Here is a 22,576-nt window from a genome sequence, read left to right as displayed (position 1 = left end):
TGTAATTTCAGTCTATCAGTATCTATTTTATTACTTAACCTTCCGCCCTGAACGCCAAGGTTTAGCCACCTGTTTCCTCGACTCTTTCCTTCCTCCATCGCTGGCTGTGTGCCCCCTCCTTGCTTCCCCGGTAAAGATTGCCTCCTCTGGGCTCCTCTGGCTGTTTCCCCTTGCTCTCTGTGCCGTGTTGCCTCTGTGATTAATGACATCCACACTGCTCCGGACAGCTGACTACATAGAGCTGCTTGTTCAACAACATAGCGAGACAAGGCGCACATACAAGCCGCCCCACACGTACGGACGAACGAGCAGTGGGAGCAACAGCCCGGAGACAAGCGTGACTCCGGACCCATCCGAGGAGCTGCCCCGTGTCCAAAAACATTCTTTCAGGGTCAGCCTTTTGTCACAAACTCTGGGCAGGAGGAGAGAAATGTGTCCCTGCGCGTCACAAGTTCAAAAAAATTCAAATGTCAAGCGCAAAGCCTGAGGTAAAATGTTTCCCACGATTAAGTCTTGGAGTTGTTGTTTTTAGAAAGTGAAGTCTTTACAAATTCGCATCGTGACAGCTTAATTTGTAAAGTAAAAAACCTTCAGTCAATAAGTGTGTAATACAGAAGCACTGTGAGAGTTATCTTGGTACAGCCTTATGAATGTTTAGAGCTACTTAAAAAGCCAAGTTGTTTTTTTATCAAGATAATGAGCAAACTATTAGTATATGAACATTCCATAGACATAATATTAATAGACTAGGTTTCCTCACTTCTCCCCATTTGCCATAATAACCACGTTCGAGAGGGAAATCATGCCGGATTAACAGACTCCTTCTACCCAGCTCTGATATAGCATGTTCCTAATAAGGGCATAAGGGCGGGATCTTCATTGTAGACTGGCCATAAACATAATATTAATAGACCATCATTACACACTCCTCCCCGTTTGACAAAATAACCACGTTCAAGGGGGAAATCATGGCGATATTTACAGACTACTCCTTCACAGCTCTGACGAAGCATGCTCCTAATAAGGGCATAAGGGCGGGATCTTCATTGTAGACTCGGCCCTTGCGTGACGTGTAGTTCGCGCTGCTCCAATGCTAACAGTCCGACCGAGATTTCGAAAATTATTCTTACGAAAACCAGCCTGGTCCCTTTAATTGTAGCTAACACAGCGTTATCACAGGAGGATCTCTAGCTGTAGAATGTTTAAGAAAATCTCCCAGGGCAAACTGGTCCTAGGTGATGGGTTCCGAGCGGTTCCGAAGCCCCTTATGAGAGACCAACAGGCCCGGTTAGAATCGTGAGGCCGTCCTTCTGTGACCCACCACCTGCAGGAGGAGCCATAGGGGGCTGGTGCAATGTGATTTAGGCAGCTCCATGGATGGATGGATGGATGGATGTATGTATGTATGTATGGATGGATGGATGGATGGATGGATGGATGGATGGATGGATGGATGGATGGATATTACTGCAGCTTAAAGCAGCCCGGATTGACTTGTGATATAATACCTTTAATAAACTATATGCATACTACATATACTACTTTTCGCTATAAAGTTATATAAAGATTTGTCAATAAAACTTGCTCGTGTAACTTCCTGCAATACTGAGCATTAGACTCTGAAAAGCACATTCATTGTAGAATTAATGCAAAAACACTGTAGCGGTGCAGTTACACAATAGTGGAACATTACAGGGCTTGTTTGTTTTACTTGTAGCCTCCCTCCTTCCCTGCAGTGCTAAAAGTCATTATGTAAGTCCATTGTGAGAGCGGACAGCTGAAACCCAGGTCATCAGTTTGTGGGATTTTAAAACATTGCGTTCACATTGTTTAACCGTTATCTTCTGCAGAATGTTTATCCTCCCTGTGCAAATAAACTGAAGTCTAGAGCCACATTAACAGAATATGTGAAAGGGGATTTTCATGTTTTTTGTTGTGAATAGGTTGTAGCCTTTTTACTTTTTGTTCTTGCAGCCCTGGCCCAATGATAAGAGTCCACTACCCACTCCTTGTCTTTGCACGTGTCCTGCCACATTGACCGCGCAATTCAGCTCATCCACAACATCCTACACTTTCACAAAAAGTTAAATCACCGGGACAGCCTCCTCCACAAGAATGTATTGTTTTCTGACTATTGCCTCAGCCACACTTCTCTGAATGTCTATAGTTCAATTTCCTTAACAGACCAGGTTTTATTCAAGAAGCAACTGCTTATTTTAGTATTAAAACGTGGAACCAGACAGTTGAACTTGAAATATCTTACTTCCCGAGTACAAAGCAGGTAGAGTTTTTATCCAAGGGCAAAATTGGGTTTTGCACTATAGCCATAGAGCTGGGTCAGTCGTGGTTTGGAGGGTAGGGTATGTCAAACAAGTGAAATTAATAGGATTTCATTTTTTTAAGCAACAAAAGAGCATCACATGAGCACTACCTTTCTTTAAATCAGTGATACACTAGTGTTGCTCAGCTCAGAGCTGATCTAGGCTATTGTGTGTGGAGGGCCAGATCGAAGGACTTGACTGGCCTCATTTGGCCTCTGGGCCTGAGTTTGCCCGTCACTCGTTGAATAAATAAAGGTAACAAAACACTGATTTGAAATCAAAATGTCTAAAACTGAGAATGGGCAATAGGCACTTGAAGATGTAACAGGGAAGCTCAGAGTGAATATTAATGGATGATGTGAGACAGGATGTGAGAGAATGTGAGACAGGCCTCAACTCTGACAATGTTCAAATCCAGGCTTAAAACAGTTCTTTTTGCCCATGCATATGACTAAAAGTATTTTATCTGCACTCTTTTATCTTACTTTTACTGTAATTAATGAATTTTATGTTGATGTTTTTATTGATTTGATCTGTTTTCTTGTAATTTTATGCAACTGTGAAGCACTTTGAACTGCCTTGTGTATGAATTGTGCTCTACAAATAAACTTGCCTTGCCTTAATGTGAAATGGGGATGTGATTAAATAAGTTTTCTTCTTCCCACCCACTTTCATGCAAAATTGGAGCTTGCTTTTTTATGTTGAAATGAATGATGCTTTTTTTTTATACTGCCTGAAATACATAAATAAAATAAATAAATAAATATACACAAATACAAAACGAGGACAAAAATGCAATAATCAACATGATGAAAATGTGACGAAAGCACGACAAAAAGCGCCAAAAAACAAGGGGGAAAAAGCGACGAAGAAAGCAACAAAAAGCGTAAAATGTGGAGAAAAAAAAACGCAGCTACAACGCAATAGAAAACTTACGATGAGTTATGTTTTTCAAAATGCTTTCAAATGAGGCGTTACACTGGCCTATAGGCTGTAAACTCACACATCAAAAAGCTTTTCGATTGGTGAAAATGCACTCGAAAAAGGCGGAGGTTAAGAGGTTAACACAAGTTTTTGTAGGTTACAATCCATGAGGCACAAATGAAAAAGAGGGACATGGGGACAAAGGCCTAATACAGTGTTTTTCAACCACTGTGCCGTGGCACACTAGTGTGCCGTGAGATATTGTCTGGTGTGCCTTGGGAAATTATCCAATCTCACCTAGTTGTTATTGTTTTTTTTTAAACAAATGCATTATTATCCACAAATAATGTACAGTTTTTGAGTGTCTATGCTGTCTAGTGATCGGCAGAGTAATTAGTGATGTATTGAGGCATTGTGGCTAGTGAGACTATACGGTGTTCCTAGCCAAGACACTTTGATGAGAACATTTTCTGCTGGTGGTGTGCCTCGTGATTATTTCAATGAAAAAAATGTGCCTTGGCTCAACAAAGGTTGACAAACACTGGCCTAAATGACTGTGAAGTTAATAGTAAATGGTAAAACCAAACCCTAACTCCAATTGGCTGAAAGAAAAACAGAAGGTTTACTCGATCACATTTAGAGCGGGTAGAAAGACTCTAAACCCCTGGTAAAGCACTGTATCGTAAACTCACACTTTAATCAACATGTGACCATTACATTTTTTTTAAGAGACACACAAAGAAAACCAATAAAGCCTATGCTAACAGTGTAGCAAGCCAGGCTATATTTTTACACCTTTGATTAAAAGCATACAATCCCGGTTGCAAACTACTAAGTCGACATGAGACTGACTGAAGAGCCCGAGATAAGAAGTGAGAGCCTCTGCATCTGAATCAATAAAATGTCACACAACCTGGAGGAGACGGGTCCTGTTCCTTTAATGCTGCCTGTTTAAAATCCTTGAGGCATGTTCTTATGAAGCAGGAGTCGAGATAAGAGAGTAAATATGTTGATCACTGCAGGGGGATTAGCACTTAATCACAGATATATGAAAAGATAATGTCGCTATTAGCGCTATCAGTGTTTAGTGATCTAGATTTTAGACGTTTGACGGAAGAGTTTAGACGTGTCTGACAAACAGAACGATAACAACATGCTGGATTAATTTTTATGTTCGAAATCAAAGTGCTAATTAAAAACATGATTATCAAACTTGTCATGAGCCAAAACACTAAATTACCAGTCAATCATTTACAAAATACAGAATAGCTGCAAAATCTAAGAAAAATAGCGAAATTCAATTCATTCAATTTAATATTAGTACAATATTTTTCTAAACCATTTCAACGCGGTACATTCCATATCTTTCTTTTGTCAAATTGTGTCTAAACAAGACTTAAAAAATACTACATGAGGACATTTGGCACATTTTTAAGTTGCCATGATTTTGTTTAAGGCTCTATTGTGCTAGCAAAATATGATCAATATATTGGAGCTTCTTAATGCATGATATAATGTGATATATTGTGACATTGTGATATATTGTGCAGCCTAAGTGGGGAATGTAATGCGTCTATTCACCCATATAAATGCTTTTAGGTGTAAGGTCTTTGAAATGACTCAAAATAGTGCTTAATTGAAGCTTTTAATGTTTCAAATTCAAACAGATTAGGAAGAACCGCTTGATGTCATTAATCTCTTCACCCCCGCCTGAACCAAGCACATTCTCTCCAGTCTGACATCACCCAAATCTAAAAGATAAACCCGAGCAAAGAACAAGGATGAAGATGCTACAAAAGGGCGACAACAACGCAATAAAGAAGCAGCCAAAGAATAACAGAAAAGTGACAAAAACGTGACAAAAAAGTGACGAAAAAGCAAAAACGCCACAAAAGACCAACAAAAAAAGATTGCCCGTTTGCCACAACGACTATGTTCGAGGGGGAAATCATGGCATATTTGCAGACTCCTCCTACCCTACTGTGAAGGAGCATGTTCCTAAAAAGGGCATGAGGGCGGGATCTTCACTGTAGACTCAGCCCTCGCAGGGCACGCAGTTCAGTTGTAGCCACGCCATTAGCGCTAATGCTAACCGCCTGTCAATCAAAGTCCGGCTCTCATTAGTATACATTTCTAAATAAAAATCTTACGAAAACCAGCCTGGTTTCTATAACGGTAACTAACCCAGCGTTATCACAGGAGGAATATCTAGCTCTCTAAGTTCCAAAAAATCAGAAGCTGTTTTTAACGTGTCTTAAGTGCAATGCTTTCCAATGGGAGACTAGCGGCTATATGGAGGATCTACAGCAATGGCCGCCCCTAGAGTCGTCGTCACAAAGCAGAGCAGCCAGCGACCATTGGTCACTTGTAAACCGTGTATGTCCAGACCCACCTTCTTTCATGCAGAAAAGAAATGGGTGTGGTTTACCAGGCTACAAAAAAAGTGATGAAAAGAAATGTCAAGAAAAGTCAAGAAAAGTTGCAACAACACATGAAAATGATCAGTTTTGTAGAAGTAGCTTTCAAATGAGGAGCTACACTAGCCTATAGGCTGCAACCTTTTTGATTTGAGCTGAGCCGAGCTTGGTTAAGGCAGGGGCTAAGAGGTTAACAGTGCTGAAATCTGCACTTCTCGGAATTATATGGCCAGTTTCTGCTACAATGAAGTCACTCTTGTCGCAATCTGGTGTGGAAATCACCCGATAAAGATTGTATTTCCTTTCCAGAGTAAAATGTTTACATGATTCGCCAAGAGGAACTTGCTTTAGCCTATTGTTTGCAAAAGACCTGGCCCAAATGTACAGCGTACGTAAATATGAGATTGACAAAGCTTGCAGAGACACCTACAATATTGCTCATAAAATTGACTAATATGATTCACTGTGGTAATAAATGCTGCAGGAGAATTAAGTTATTCCTTTTTTGAAGTTGAAATGACTTTATATCCATTACACACAAAAGCTGTCGACTCATAATGATTGTGTTTCAAGTGCTCTATATAAAAGCATTAGTCTCCATCACCGCCACATTCCTGTTCTGTATTGTGGATAAGCAGCACGCGTCCTCTCCACGTCCCTCCTACACTCTCCACTAATTACCCGAGTTTGGCTTCAGTCCAGGATTCTTTTTTATAGTTTTATCAGCTTGTTTAGCCACACCTTACTACCATTCTTCACATAGCAAGTCGACCACAAAACATGCCCGCATAAGATAGGACGTTTTAGACAACCACACAAAAGGCTTTACGAATGCGACGGTAAACACAAAACAATATCTTCTTCTGTATTTTGAATACCTGGAGCGGGGATATTGTTATGACACGCATCAAAGGAGTGGCAGCTTTGGACTTTAACCACTAAACTTGGAAGTAATTTGCCAGTGTCTGTTTAGTCAACAAACAGGCGTTTCCCATCATCCTCACTCACACAATGTTTTGAGAAGTCAATTTACAATGTGCATGTTTATTTTCAGCATGTGAGAGGAGACGCCGAGACTTAGTTAATCTCACAGTGGAGAAATTCACTTGTTACGTGATCCGGATTGTCACTAAACCAACAAGTCGGCACCCCCTTCTGTAAAACTGAATTCAAATTTATGGTAATGTAAGGTGCAAAACATTTAAAATCTGGTTTAATGATGATAGTTTGGAAACTGTATTTTAAAACTCATACCCGAGCAGCCATAAGCACAACTGCAGATGTCGTAGCATGTTGCATTTATTTTTTTAATCATTAATTGTCCGTGAGAGTAAATACTACACTGACAGAAAAGACAACGGGAGAGAGGGATATTGTACAATGTGCCACAACCCAATTCCACAATGGCGCTTCGGTGGCGCTAGCCCACAGTTACCTTCGACCGTTAGCCTGTTAGCTTCTTCTTCGTGATTTTATACATGCATCCATTTTCCAGCCATTTTGAATACCGAATCAGCACTATGCAGTACTACAACATGTAACAATATCTCTACTCAGGATGAGTAGGACTCATAATCATTGCTCAAGAAGATAACAGTAAAAACACGGCTCCAGAGGTGCACGTTTATGTGATAAACAAGAAAATGTGGCACAGATGTAGCAGCTCTGTCTGGAGCTACAGCAGGATTTACTGAAGATCTGCTTCACTCCTCAGACAAACTAACCCATCAAAGAGGAAACAGAACACGTTTCTCTGTGATTTTTACAGTTTGTCATGTCAACAGAGTCTCAGTCTGAGTCAGTGTTAAAGCTGCTCAAGATGTTAACATGCTACCGGTTAGCAACTGTCATCAATCAACTGTCAATGGCTTCAACACAATAAGCACATGTGTGGCTCATATCTATGAACACTGATCCAAGGCTAGATGTTTGTGGTTCAGGGCTTTCTCTTGGAGAGGTCAGAGCTGAGCTGTTGAAGCTAAATGCTAGCTGGTAGCATGCAAACATCTTAAACACTGACTCACTGGTTTCTTTACAGAAACATGCGTCTCTGGGGCTGTGTTTTTATCTTCATGAGCAATGATATTGTGAGATATTGAGAGATATTGTTACATGTTCTAGTACTGCATAATTCTACTTCGGTATTCAAAATGGCCGCCATAACAACAAAAGTCACATGACTGAAAGGCATGTATTAGTAGTTTCCCCAAGCCAAGATAAATATAGAAGGTTTGATCGGGAATTATGGTAAATTCCTTGCTGCTCATGACAGAAAAATCAAAGAGTGTTCTCTTTACTTTCGCAGTCAGGTCAAGTGTCCCAACGAGAAGAGCACATTGGTTTAATAGAATGTGCGCTTAATGGTCCGAGCATATTTGAATGTAGTAAGTTTGCAACCTGATAAGAACCGTCTAGACAACAAATGTAGGTCAAGTAACCTGGCCTCTCTCATTACAGAAGGCTGGTGCTTTCAACAAGCTGCGAAACAATTGAGTGGTACTTAAAGCAAGTAGCTTTACCTCTCATGCCATGTTTAGCAGCTACTTAACATAAGGTTTTCAGTCGAGGTAATTAGCTCAGGGCAGAAAATACTAAAAAGGTTTAGCATCAAATTTCACTTTCAAATGTGTTTTTAAATTAGCCAAGTGAGATAGAAGTAATAAAATGCACTGCACTTCTACAGTTATCATCATTACCCACACGACCAAGGCTACTACTAAATACTGCTCTGCAACTACTACCACAGTAATCACTAGGGATGCACCGATCCGATACTGGTATTGGATATTGGAGCAGCAACTGGAAAAAATAAGATATCGGCTATCGACTACAAATATCTGTTACTGAACCAACACCTGTTATGGCTCTCACCGTTTTATGTCATTTTTAGGGGCAGAACCTGGAGAATACAATCACTTGTTGTTTTTTTTATTGCTGCAGCTAGCAACAGCATTCTAAAGCTAGCAGCAACATGCTAATGCTAACGAGAAGTATCAAAGCTGGGCCAGAAACTATGATTGGATCAACTTATGCAGCCTCATAAAATAAAAAGAGCCACTGCTGCCGTGGCCAAGTATTAGTATGTCGGTTTATGAAATGCTGGTAAGATATTTGTTATGTACAAGTTGTTATGATCAAATCTATGTTTGTGATTTTATATATAGTGAGTGTTTATATTAATGTAACCTAAATAGCCTGTCATATATACCCGAGGATACTTAGTGTAGAAAAGACCAGTAATTTTTGTTTAATGTTTTTCTACTACAGTTTATTAACAGATAGCCTAAAATTGATCATTAATAAAAATCTTGTATGCAAAAGATAACACTTCACCTCACAATGGAGTCACTCACAGCAGCCACTTTTAAGAAAGTCTCTTGGTATCGGTTCATACCGGATATAGGCAGATATTCAAATCCCCTTCAAATACTACTGCATACAGTGTTCATTACTCCTACTTCTCCTAATCCTGCAATGATAAAATGCAACGTTAATTCTCTTAATTCATTCCTGGTAAGGCTGCAACGACGCGTCGACGTCGTCGACGTCGTCGATTACGTAAATACGTCGACGCCGTTTTTGTGCGTCGACGCGTCGCTTGTTTACATTTCACTTCCAGCATGGCTGCGCGTAATGCAAACGCTGCGACCGAGGGGGAAAAAGCACGGCAAAAGTCGTCAAAAGTGTGGGAGTATTTCCAGAAACGGCCTAATAATGTTGTTGTTTGCACACTGTCGAGCGGAAATGTCATATCACAGCAGCACAACTAACCTGGCTAACGCCAGACTGCTGTGTGCGCTCCAATCATTTCGAACTGCAATATCACTTGTGATTTTAGTCTGGCGTTAGCCAGGCTACAGCACAACGGCTATGAACGAACATGTGAAACGAAAACACCCGCGGCTGCAAGGGCCGCGCATCTCAGTCAAACTACGGTGTTGTTTCACTTATTAATCAACGCGTTGTTACGGGGACAGGCTCTGACGCGCACTCACTCTCCGCCTACTTTGCCACATATAAAACCAAAACGGAGCAGTCTGCAAGTGAATGAGCAGGAGAGACCGACCGCCTTCCCCGTCTCTCCCAACACGCGAGTAGGCTACTTCTCCGCTCGTGCCCCGCTCGGCTGTCTGTCTCCCGGTTCTCGCTTCGCCTCATGCTGCCCTCATGCGCGGCTCCTCCGCGGCTGCATCCCGTCCCCGTGTCCCGGGCGCTGTTCTCATGTTTTCTCTGCGCAGACTCGGGGCATCGGCCACACACTCATTTAAACTCTCTTGTTGTCGTGTCTAGCGGAGAATCAGGACAGTAGTTTGATGGATAGACGAGAGTAAAAAGCCGTTCTCCGTGGCCTTTTTGTCTCAAAGAGGAGTTGAATCCACATGGTTCTCACGAGCACAGTAACTTACAGTAACTCTGGTTCTCTGAATGTGCACAGTCTAAAACGAATTGGGCGACTCACAGGCTAATTCTCAGTGGTCAGACAGAAATAACCGTCAGGTGCAGGTTTCAGTTAGTTTTAAATCAGCGGTTCCCAAACTGTGGGTCAGGGCCAGAAGTGAGAGAATGGGCCCATTTGCCATTTACTATTTTAAAAAGTGGGGAAAATAGACTAGTAGTAAATAAATATATAAAAGCCATGCCATTTGGACACATCAATGTTTTTTTCTTCATTTTAAATGAAAAAATAATCGGTAACATGAAAAATAATCGATCGATTAATCGAAAAAATAATCGATAGATTAATCGATTAATCGAAAAAATAATCGATAGATTAATCGATAGAAAAATAATCGTTAGTTGCAGCCTTAATTCCTGGTCAAGTATAAAGGCATGAATACAAACAGTGCAATGTTTATAGTGACAGCAAATCCCTTATAATCTCAAAACTAACCCGCTCATTTCAACACGATGCTGCCTTCAGTGGCTGTCAGACTTAGCAGCGCTGTGAGACTGCCTGTGTCAGTCAGGCTGCATGCAAGTCAGCATGGAAAAACACAATGCACGGTTGTAATACAAGCTTTCTAAGTAGGACACAGCTGATAAAATGGCTAGAGAGAGCGGAGAGATAGAAGGCAAGCTGTTTAAGTGACAATTTAAACCGCCGTTGCCGTGCGCTGCGAGGGATTAGAGAAGGGACCGCTGCGCACGAACACGGGTAATAATCCTTGAAAAAGTTGCAACTACAAAATAAAGTGGCGGGCGTGACAAAGGAGACGCTCTCCAGGAGTGGTTCTGAAACGGTGGAAGGAGACAAGTGGTGATTACAAAGGCATCTCCTGGCGACGCTGTTGGCAAGGTTGATTTTGTTTTATTTTGAGACAGTTTAAGCGCATCTGTTTCTATTTGGTGTGGCTTGTTTGAATCCTATATTAGTCCTGGTTTCGTCGCACTTTCAGCTACTACACAACTACCGTATTTTCCAGGCTATAAGTCACACTTTTTTTCATAGTTTGGCTGGGGGTGCGACTTATACTCAGGTGCGACTTATATAATCCAAATATATAATTTCACATGTTCGTTATTTTCACACTGACAGTTGCTAGAGGGCGCTCAAGGCTTGAGGACCAGTATCTGCTAAGACTGAACATAAATGCCCCCCAAAAGAAGTTCATATTCTGCAGATTACAAACTGCATGTAGTGAAATATGAAGCAGAAAACGGTAATCACGGTAATGGAGTGAGCGAGAAACTTGAGTGACTGGCGTTACGAGTTCGCAAATGGGTGCTTGAACAACGTGCTGTGGAGAGAGGCTTGTCAACAGTGCACCAGGGTTGCCGGTGCGACTTATACTATGGAGTGATCCTGTTTTCCGTTAATGTCGTCTATCAATTCTGGTTCTTGTTAGTTTCATTTTAGTCCTCATTCAATCCTCCATTTGATTTTAGTTACTTCAGAATAAATTGTTTTGCTCAGTTCAAGTCCAGTGCATCATAGAGCCCAAAGGTTCTCAACTGATGGGTCGGGACCAAAAAGTGTGTCAACGAACCATTTCAGTGAGTCACATCTCTCAGTGAACATTTCTATCATAATTTATCTACAAAAAAAGAACAAAAAAACCCATCAGAGTCTGGTAAATTTAGGGCAACACAATATATCGCAATACTATGTAATGTATTATCCATCTCACAAGAAGCCACAATATATCTTGCACTGCAAAAGTCTCACCGAATCGACACACTTTTCAGTTCAAAAGTTCAGTTTTAAAGAAGAACTAAGTAACTTGTTTACCTTAATAATTGTAGTCCCTCTGGGGGTAATACAAGTCAATCAATCAATCAAATTTTATTTGTATAGCGCCCAACAACAACCAGAAGGTGCCCAGAGCGCTTTCCAGGATAAAAACAAGAATCATAGTAGACAACAATAAATACAAAAACACATAAAAACAGCAGTCGAGTCGGTGGCTATGTATCGAAGGCTTTCCTGAAAAAATGTGTCTTCAACTGTGATTTAAAAACACTCAGCTCTGTGATGTTTCGAAGCTGGACCGGAAGTGCGTTCCACAGCTTTGGGCCTTGTGCGGCAAATGAACGGCCTCCAAACTTTTTGTATTTGAACTTGGGAGTGACCAGGGAGGTGTGTTCAGAGGAGCGCAGAGTTCTGGCTGGTTCGTAGACCGTTACTAATTCGGCAAGGTAGGCCGGGGCCAGACCATTGATGGCCTTGAAAACAAACATCAGGACCTTAAAGTCCACCCTAAACGCCACCGGGAGCCAGTAAAAGTGTTTATGGTTAATGATAATGACTAATCTCCCCCTGGTGTCTCTGGCCAGATAACCACAATTGCAACTTTCCTGCCTCCGGGTAGGAACCACTAACACACACTAAGGGAATCCCAAAGAAGCTAACGGGCAAAGCTAACAGTGGGCTAGCGCCACTTAAACAGTATTTACAGCCTCAGTTGGAGTCATGTACAATATCCCTCTCTCCCTTTGTCTTTTCTGTCAGCGTAGTATTTACTCTCATGGACAAGATGTAAAAAAACGCAACATGCTACGACACCAGCAGTGCCGCTTATGGCCTCTATGGGCATGAGTTACTTAGTTCTGCTTCAATTATAATTTTCCTAACTTTGTTTTGGTCTTTTTTTTTAACTGAAACAAAACACTGAAAAACAAATGACTTACATTTTGTGTTTTTGTATTTATTGAAACATACTGTGTTGAAATGATTTAGTAAAATATCGCAATAATATCATCAATATAGCATATAATATCACATCCTTATCGCAAATAACATATATTTTTTTTCAACATAATGCAGCTCTAGTTAATGAGTATCGATAGGCTTTTTCTAATCATAATTTCAGCTTGTTTAAATCATTAATATGTGTCAAAATACACTATTGTACACTATATGTGGTTGATTTGATTCTTATTTGGCTCTTGTTCTTTGCAGCTTATCATCCTTGATTGACGTAAAACAACTGATTTAGCCAAGTCGTGCTTTGGTCAGATTTAAGTCAAGTCCTGGTTTGGTCGAGGTTTAACTATGTTTTTTCCCACTTTGATACTGGTTTCATTCTGGTTTACGTCCCGTTTAGTCATTACTAGATTGTCCATTGTTTATTATACAAAGACTAAGAATCTGAGTAGGACTTTCCTGATTTTGCCCTGATTTTGACTTGGCTCTGTTCACGTTTGAGTCCTGGTTTAGACTTTTGTTTCATGCTTGTTCCTTCCCGCACCGCTTAAAATCCCACGGTGATGGAGAAAAGCATCAAGGTAAATTGTGTGGAGGAGGCTGTGAAAGCAAAGAACAGCTTGTGTATAATCTATGAGGAACAAAAAACACAGAGCAAATGGTTTTAAATGTCAAAGCTCAAAAGAGAAGTCGAGATAGAGATAACAAGGGGAAGTATGATGATGGAGGAAGAACTACGAACCCTACTCTGATACATTTTGGGACATTTTGTATTTAGGAAATTCCAGCATTGTCAGCCAATAAATCGTTTTTTGTCGCGCCATCACAACAGTTGCCTCAATTTTTTCTCCGTTTTCGACTTCACAATATATTGATTCACAAAGTTCCATCACATTTTTGCCGTCCTCCCACAATGCAGTTCAGTTTACACAACTTGTCGCAACTATTCTGGTATCAGGCTTGCACAAAGTGAATTTCTGGTGAAGTGTGTGGTTTTAGGGAAGTGCTGACAAAGACGTAGGAGGATGAGATGGAAGAACGGAGCGGGGAGTGAAGAGAAAACAACAGGAGCAGTGGGAGAGGGAGAGGCCGCGGCAGAGAAGTGCACGGTGCATGTGCTTAACAAGGCGTTGCGTTCGCGCGCAGCTGGGAAACAAAGTATTTAAACAGTCAGAGAGCTAATCAATAGAGCAGAGAGCGAACAGGGAGACTACAGGCGAACTCACCGGGAGATTTCCACTGCGGAGCTCTGAGCCGCGATCAACAATGTGTCAAACAAGAGAGAGGGAGAGACTAAAAAGCTGCGAAATGTATTAGGATTCACTCAGAAAATGCTGCAAATATCTATTGCAATAGAAGGCTGTGTTGTGGAATTTGAGGAAAAAATGGAAGAGGCCATGGAGGAGGCAATGTTACTCAATACACAGAAAAACTCATAATGTGTGTTGGCCACGGAGTGAAGTTAGTTGTAATCCAGTGGTTTAATGCTGAGATAACTGGCAATGATTACTCATTTTGATCAAAAACATCTACCCTGGCAACTTAAGACACACACAAACACAAAGCAACATTTATAAAAGTTTGCTGATTTTGTTAAGATTTTTTCAGGTTTTCAACAGATACAGTATCAACCAGTCCAATTTAATGCTTTTCCATGCCATTTTAATGCCCAAACAAACACTATATTTTGAATGCCACAAATGCAAAATATCTGAGCATATTATTTTCAAAAGATTTGCATTCACACAACTTGAATATTCAAATAGAGAAAAATGTACAAAGCAAGCAGCTTTTGTGCAAAAGAATGTACAATTTCAGCCCACGTGTCATTTCAGCACTAGGGCCAATATTTGGGTATTTTTGATGTCGGCCGATTGCCGATATGGGCCATTTATCGGCCGATATCTCCGGAACCGAGCTGGAAAGAGCTCAGTCTGGGCTTTAAAATAAGCCCTCGCAACTTAATAACATAACAAACAAAACTTCCTAGGCATATTTTACGTCAGAGTTCAACACTGACACATTTAATTGGAGTATTATAGGCCAGCCATTTTTTTTTAAATATTAGAAAATATCAGTGGTGCATATCGGCACCAGCTAAACAAAAATGGCATCGGCCTCAGGAAAACCCACATCTGTCGACCTCTATCAGGTGTTTTTATGATCTAATCCTATATATATATAATAATAAATGTTTAACTATAGACTATTTGAAAGATAAAAAAACAAAAAAACATCAAATTAAATGACTTAAACTATTGGCCTATATATCGGCTATCAGCCATGCCATTCCCCTTCATATCAGCATCGGTATTGGAACCCAAAAATCCACATTGGTCGAGCCCTATTCAGCACACCATCATATCTGCACTTTTATTATTAACCTTTATTTAACCAGGAAGTCCCTTGAGATAAATCTTCTTTTCGAGGGAGACCTGGCCAAGAGGCACCAGTGACAAACAAATACAGTAAAAAATAAAAAGCTATATTGCCCAAGAAATACTGATTTAATGCCACTTGGAATCAATTCACTGGAATCAATTCACTGGAATCAAATAGTCTTTTTCCATAAACCTGATTTTGGCCTTTTTCCGTATTAAACTTAAAATATTAGAAAACTGATTAATACATGTTTTCTTACATTCATGTCAGTAATCTACAGAAAATGTTTCAAATAGATTATTTTACTTTTTTCCCCACTCACCTGAAGTTTCTCCTTTCAAATAATAAGACCCAGAAATTACAGCTGTATCGATCATAAACCAAGCGTAAACATCTGCCTATAGGCTCTTTAAGAATTCTTTTCCTACATGTGAACAAAACCTATCTAGACGCAAGTGTGAATGAATGAATGGATTGTCTGTCTCACGCCTGAAAACAGTTCAACCTTGGTTCAAAAAACATTAACCAGCTCCCAACACAACACAGACGCCAATACAAAGCCGTCAAGTGTTCCTTTTCAAGACAAATATTAAGTACTTTAGATTACTTAAATGAGTAAAGAGCACAATTAGGAGGACCATGTGCTATCAATGTAGTATCTATGATTAAATTACTCCACATGAGCCATCTCCTGTATTTTCTGCTGTATATAATGTTCTAGCTTCCCACTTGAACACTCTACAAACCTTTTCTGGACACACTAATTCCACTTGGTCACTGTGAAAGGACTTGCACTCCGAGGTAGTGAGATAGTTGGATACAAATGCAGAGTTGTACAAATATTTAAGTGCAAAGCTAACCATACTGGCATTTCTTTAACCACGGAGAGGATTATAATCATTGTTCTATAACACCCACAGATAAAACAAAAATGTGAAGCATGTTGTTGAGCCTTTTGTTACTTTTGCCAACATTACACCGTGACCTGACCTGTTACTTCCACATAACAGCACAATGGCCACACAGCTCATAAGAACTTCTGCAGGTGTTGATTGCTTATAGTTAAAGGAACTGGCCCAGCTCAGAAAGGAGAAGTTCAAGTTACTGAGGAAGTTTCCAAAGAGGAAGAAGGCTTCCAGTGAAAGTGAAGTAAGACAGTCAATATCGCTTGATCGGAAACTCAGGTGCCCTGGGACAGATTGACAGTTTTGTGGCAGCCTCTCAGTGCCCACTGTCTTTCCGACCAACGGCAAGTAATCGCGCAGCAATGTACAGAAACTGGAGGCTCAAGGATACAAAGCAAATAACATAAATACACCGACCATCCTATTATTGTATTACTTGGCCAACTGTATGTGAATTTGGTCATATGAAAAAAAGCAAAAATAGACATGAATGAGAAGTGCAAGCTGCCGTTTCCTTAGTAGTAACTTTGATCAGCTAAGCAGGAGTACAGTGTCTTGTCCAATGACACAACAGCAAGTTTAATAATAGGATTGGTCTGACATATCGCTGCACAATTTGAGTACATTTGTAATTGCCATTAGATTTGCATTTTATGTTTTTTGTCTATTAAAGCTGTAAAAAACAGAACCCTGTGAGGAAATACTGCCTTTTTCTATAAAATATACTATGACAGGCTCGAACTGCAACTGGTTTTATAATAAATTGAGATTAATATTCCTATTTTAGTTGCAGCTTGTCATGTTGTGACAAAGATTAATCCCGAAGGTCTAAACCAGTGTACTGGTACGGATCGGGACCCACAATCATCCTGGGATGACGAGCCACGACACAAATATGACTTAGATTGTAGAATATAATGTCAAATATTGTCTTTCCCTCCAAAATTGTTGTGGAATAAGCATGAAATAAGCCAAAATAGCTCAAATTATGTAAAAAACAAACCGATAAAAGTCATTTTAACAGGCTTAAGTGGTGATTAGGGCTGAAACAACTAATCGATTAATCGACAACTAATCGATTACTAAAATAGTTGTCAACTATTCCAGTAATCGATTAATCGCTTTCTAGCAAACACAGACTAAAATAGAGCAAAAAAGACATAATTATGTATTTTGGATGAAAACCTACTTTGTTTTTTAAAGTTAGGGTCTGCAGTGTTTTGTACATCGTAAATTTCATAAATATCTGTCTTTGTCTCGTCCAATCAAAGCAGAATTAGCACAAAGAGCCTCCTACAAATGTTTACTTTAAGTTTACTCCATCCACGTGTCCTCAAGCGGCGCCACTTTAGCTCTATGTGATAAAAAAATTGAAAAAAAAATACAATTTCCATGCACCTTTCACAGCCAAGCGATTAATCGATTAATCGTAAAAATAATCGGTCGATTAATCGATTACCAAAATAATCATTAGTTGCAGCCCTAGTGGTGATTCTACACATTCTCTGTACATAAATAATAACAGAAATGATTTCTGGGAAAGGCTCGCAACCCACCACTGACAACCACTGGTCTAAACTACAGGGTTATCAAGTTTCATATCGAAGTATAGCGTATGGAGAAAGGATATTTTGTTCTTTGCAGGGGATATTGTATTGCTCACACTCTTTCAGTCTTTGCCACTTGCTAATTGTGACCATTGCATTGCATTTATCATGTAGCCCTAGTCCGACCACTACTGCCATCTCTTTGCAAATTTTGGTCGTATGGATCAGAAATATGGAGAGTATGGGAGAAATAAACAACATAAAACAACGGGTTGGTATATGCGGGCAGATGAAAGCCAAAGTAGAGGGACTGGAGGTAGAGGCTGGCCCTAAAGTGCATCTATTGCTTCTTTTGTCTCTCGTAAACAACACTATAGTGCCACATGTCTGCTCCTATAACAGCTGAGGCCCTGTCTATCTGGTGTGCTCTTTGAATAATGGAGCCAATATGGAGCCAGTCACCGAGTAGATTCGGTCGTCTGATGGGGGTCATGAGGCTATAGCTCCGGGAATCAACAGCTCTCATAAAAGGAAAGCCACCAAAGGCACTCATTTACATTCACTCTCACAATAAGAATAGGCCACTGTCTGGACCGTCACAATTCAAATCAGATATGCTTTTAATTTTTCATGCGGCAATTATGGAGAGCGAGACCTCCGCGGCTTTGTCTAATTTCCCCAGACTTTGAGAACTCATATGGTCCTTTTATGATATCAAAATGACTATGCTTTTAGGGCTGCAGGGAAAAATCCTCGGCTGTAATAAAACGCGGAGAGTTATTTTGAGATCAGTCTTTTTAGGAGCTCATCATAATGCTATTCTGTGACTTTTTTTTTTACAGCTAAGTGAAGGCTCAGGGGTCAATGAGACAAAAAAAAATCTTTAAGCAGCTTTTGTTCATTTGCTAAAGCAGTGGTTTGCAAACTGTGGTGCTGCTCCCGCCGGTGGCATATTAAATAGTTACTGCAACAACTAAACTGAGCTCGGTACAAATAATAGACTGGTCGCTCCAACGCAACCGAATATTTTCTTCATAAGTTCATACGTCCATTTGCATCCACATTGGCCTCACTCTGTAGCCTTGTGTACGGTCTAAAATGCACATTTTGCATGAATTGTGAATTGCGTACCTGTTCCAGCAGTTTCCTGTATCTCTGAGTTGCTTGTTGGATGAGGTCTCTCACTGTCCAGCCGTCTTTACAGGGGACCACGATCCCCGTTTGGCCAAAACTCACAGTCACCTTCATGATGCTACTCCCAGATTCATCAAAAGGTAAACGTCTCCGAGATGAGTAGGCCTTGAGGAAGTAAAAATACAGTAATATATTAGTGATCACAATTTAACAGACTGGAGTTACAAGTGCATTTAAATGTATGAACGAACAAATGCCAAACTCCCCCAAAATAGAAGCACGAAATCAAGTTGGAAGTTGGTGAAAAAGATCTAGGGTTGTCATGAAAACAGAAAGAATCAGGTATCTTTAGAGTCATTGTCGTTATATAATTTTTGGATATCGTTGTAATTTTTTATATTGCTGTGGACACAATATAATGTATGTTCTGCTCTGCTCCATCACAGCAGCATAAACACTGACTGTGTAGGACACAGGAGCAGGTGCTTAAAAAGAAATATGAAATGAAGATATAAATTGCTTGTGTAGATCATAAAATAAAGAATGAAATATCTTTGCATTTATCTTCGGAGTAAGGCTGGAATTTTGAAGTAATTTGACAGCTGTCAATTATTATTTTTTATTTATTTAATTATTTTTTTATTTGAGCATACATTTTGCTCAAAAGGAGTAGGCTGAAGCAAAAGCTTATGGGCTCCTACCCCCAACTCAAAATGATGAACTTTTCATTTCTCATAGTATAATCAGTGTAAACAAAACAACAACAAGGAACAATAGCAAAGAAAACAAAACAAAACAGTACAGTACAGCTTTTTGACTCACAACCACTGTTTGAACTATTCACATAATAACAGAACCAAAAAAAATATCAGCCACATTCAATAGTTTTCATGACATAATAAATAAATAAAACAATTATATCGTCATATACCGTTATCGTAATATTTCTTTTTTATATCACGATAGATTTTGGCCATATCACCCTGGCCTAGAGTCAATATCATCATTTATCGTGATATCTTCCTGCTTGGATATATAGAATTTCAAAATCATGACAGGCTCATGTGTTATGAAGGATATGTTACTATGTACTTTTAGAACAAAGGATTACTTACTAGATTTCCATTTTTTTTTTAAGTTAGTTTCAGTGGCATCAAGTGGTCCACAATATTATCATTTATCGCGATGTTTTCCTGCCTCAATATATCAAAATTCAAATTTTGTTATCGTGAGAGGCCTAATCAGATCTGTAGTTGTGTAGCTAATGTCATCAAAACAAAACACAAGAGAAAAGGGAGGGCAAAGAAAGAGGAAATCTTTGACTTGGCTTTATTACTATTTTCAGTTTATATTTTGCCAAAAGTAGCTCAGAAGCAGTGTTGGGGTTTACGTATTAAAAAGTAACATGTTACAAAAACACATTACTTTTTCAGTGACTAAGGAAAACAACATAAATACTGGGCCGACTAAACCGCAATATGTTACAAAAACATATATTTTTAAAGCTGTAACTATACATTACAACTTTGAAGTAACTTGCCCAACACTGCTCAGAAGGAACTCAAAGTAGTTCCTTCTGACAACTCTTTTTAAACAGCAATATGCACTAAAGATATGTCATATATAAAATTGTAACGACTATGATAGAATATATTACAATTTAAAGTAACTTGCACAACAATGTTATAAATCTGTGACAGTGAAACAGAATAACAAGGAGTAGCAGAAAATACAGTGAATCAGTTCCTACACCTGTATATATTTCTATGGTTCCTACACATATTTAACCCAAATGCATAACACGTTTTTTCTACGCGTCCGAGGCAACTTTTGCAGCAAACTTTATGAATGTGTCCACTTACACAGCTGTGGGCGAGTCTTCATCCAGTGATACCTCTGCGCCCTGCGCCGCTGCTCGTGAGAGGTATGCTCCAATAACAGTCCAACCTCACCAAATTACTATCCAAATATGCTGGGAGAGTTGTCCAATACGATTTTTTTGGCAGAGAGATCACAAACTACACAAGTCTCGTGTCATGCCATCACGATCTTATGTATCTTATTTGAAATGGCTTAAGTTTATACCTAAGCGGGGCTGTCCCTGTGTTAGCAGCGCTTGGCTAAGACCTGTTAGCCAGATCCTGTTAGGTGGCCAGGTCAGGGCAGAAAGGCGAGGATAAAAGCGATGATCTGACAGTCCACGCAAGCCATTTCACTCACTGTATCCCGATCAGTGTCACTCGCAGCCGATCAAAGTTGTTTCACGAGCCCAAAACGATCCGCTAGCTCACGTTAGCCACCTTAGCTAAACTTTGGAGGGAGGGATGCAGTCGCTCGGGCATCATTTCACACAAGTTTTCTCTCCCAGCAACTTTTCCCCTACTCCAAGAGAGAGATCCCGTAGCGAGCGATGTATCCACGAAACAACTCCAGGGAACTCTGAGGATTGTTTTCCAGTTTTAAGGGGTACCTGTGGAGGGGAATGAAAGCGGTCCTGGTGGTGCGTAAAGTGTTTGGGGGAAAGTTTTGAGATTCCTCCAGTGCCGTGGTCCGCTCCTGGCCAGTTCCTGACCAGCTCCTCTGCCGCTTGTTGCTGTCACTTTCTTAAAGGGGAAGTGCTCTCTCATTACCTTTGTACGGGCTTCGTCGCACGTAGATAACGGGTTTATTTGATGGAACTTGCGCATTCGCTCGGGAATGTTTGTGTGTGGAGGAGCATACTTGTACCGCGCAAATTACGCATGACTTTTTGGAACTTCATAACTTAAATGACAGCCAAACATGAGCAGGTGCATGCAGCTGCCTGGCAACTAGACCCACACGCTATGATGATTAAAGGGATATTTCAGGATTTTTGACATGGGGACTCATTTTCTAGTTATCCAGAGTATTGTTGATTTCTGGAGATTTTTTTTTTTTCATGCAGTTCTTATATTTGAAGAGTTTAGTGGTGCTAGGCTAGTGCTAGGCTAGTGCATGTCTATGGTAACTAGTAGCCTGCATTAAAAACCTCTTCAAAATCATGGGTTAGTCTTCCAAACGTTGCCATATCTGATTTGTAGAAAGCTCCTTTGTGAATTCCACGTGTAGTAACGCCGGCCGCAGGTAAACAAACTACTGTAGATCCTGTAACCTAACAGATCACTCCGCTGCTGCATAGCTTGCAACCAGGAAGCTAATGCTGCTCAAATATAAGTTATTTTAAATGCAAAATGATATACATTTCAAAAATTAATATTCAGTCAACACAGACATTTATATTAGCAGTCTAATGTTAAAAGTGATTTGCCTCAGGTGCACTGTGCTTGGGTCAGACTGTTTTTAATGCAGGCTACCATAGACATGCACTAGGCTAGCGCTAGCCTAGCAGCACTTAACTCTTCAAATATAAGGACTGCATAAATTGAAAATATAAATATATCTCCAGAAATCAACAACACTCTGGATAACTAGGAAATGTAATATCCCTTTAAGTTATAGAGTTCGGGAATGTGATGTCATATCGCTAAGCATCATGGGATTAGCAGCAATTATAAACTAATGGAGATTTTAGAAATTACGATACTGTTTTTGTTCACATTCAACTACTTAGACACCACGGTGTATTAGATGCAGGGCTTAATTTGTAAATTAGTATTTTCTGGAACACTTTTGGTCTGATGTGATGGATTGGGGGAACAGGCCAAAACATTTGCCGGAACACTCTCATTAGACACTATTATATCAGATAATTTTTTTGCCGGATCCTCCTAAATATTTCCCGGATCCTTTACCCTGAAAAAAATTTAACTAGATCACTAGG

At 40.0% G+C, this 22,576-nt stretch overlaps 1 protein-coding gene across 1 annotated transcript in view; it reads right to left on the bottom strand.

The window, feature by feature from the left end:
- The window catches only part of LOC306967602 (partitioning defective 3 homolog B-like), a 388,088-nt gene extending 369,181 nt beyond the window's left edge, over positions 1-18,907 (bottom strand). The window contains exon 1 of the mRNA XM_079562684.1: positions 18,772-18,907. Coding sequence (XP_079418810.1) covers positions 18,772-18,888 — 117 coding nt within the window. The 5' untranslated portion in view covers positions 18,889-18,907. The remainder of the gene's footprint in view (positions 1-18,771) is intronic.
- Positions 18,908-22,576: the final 3,669 nt, after the last annotated feature.

This window comes from Gobius niger (assembly GCF_951799975.1).
Source record: "Gobius niger genome assembly, chromosome: 9".
In the NCBI taxonomy this organism is placed as follows: domain Eukaryota; kingdom Metazoa; phylum Chordata; class Actinopteri; order Gobiiformes; family Gobiidae; genus Gobius; species Gobius niger.
Note: the sequence above shows the minus strand (reverse complement) of the source record. Positions and strands in the feature narration are given on the sequence as shown.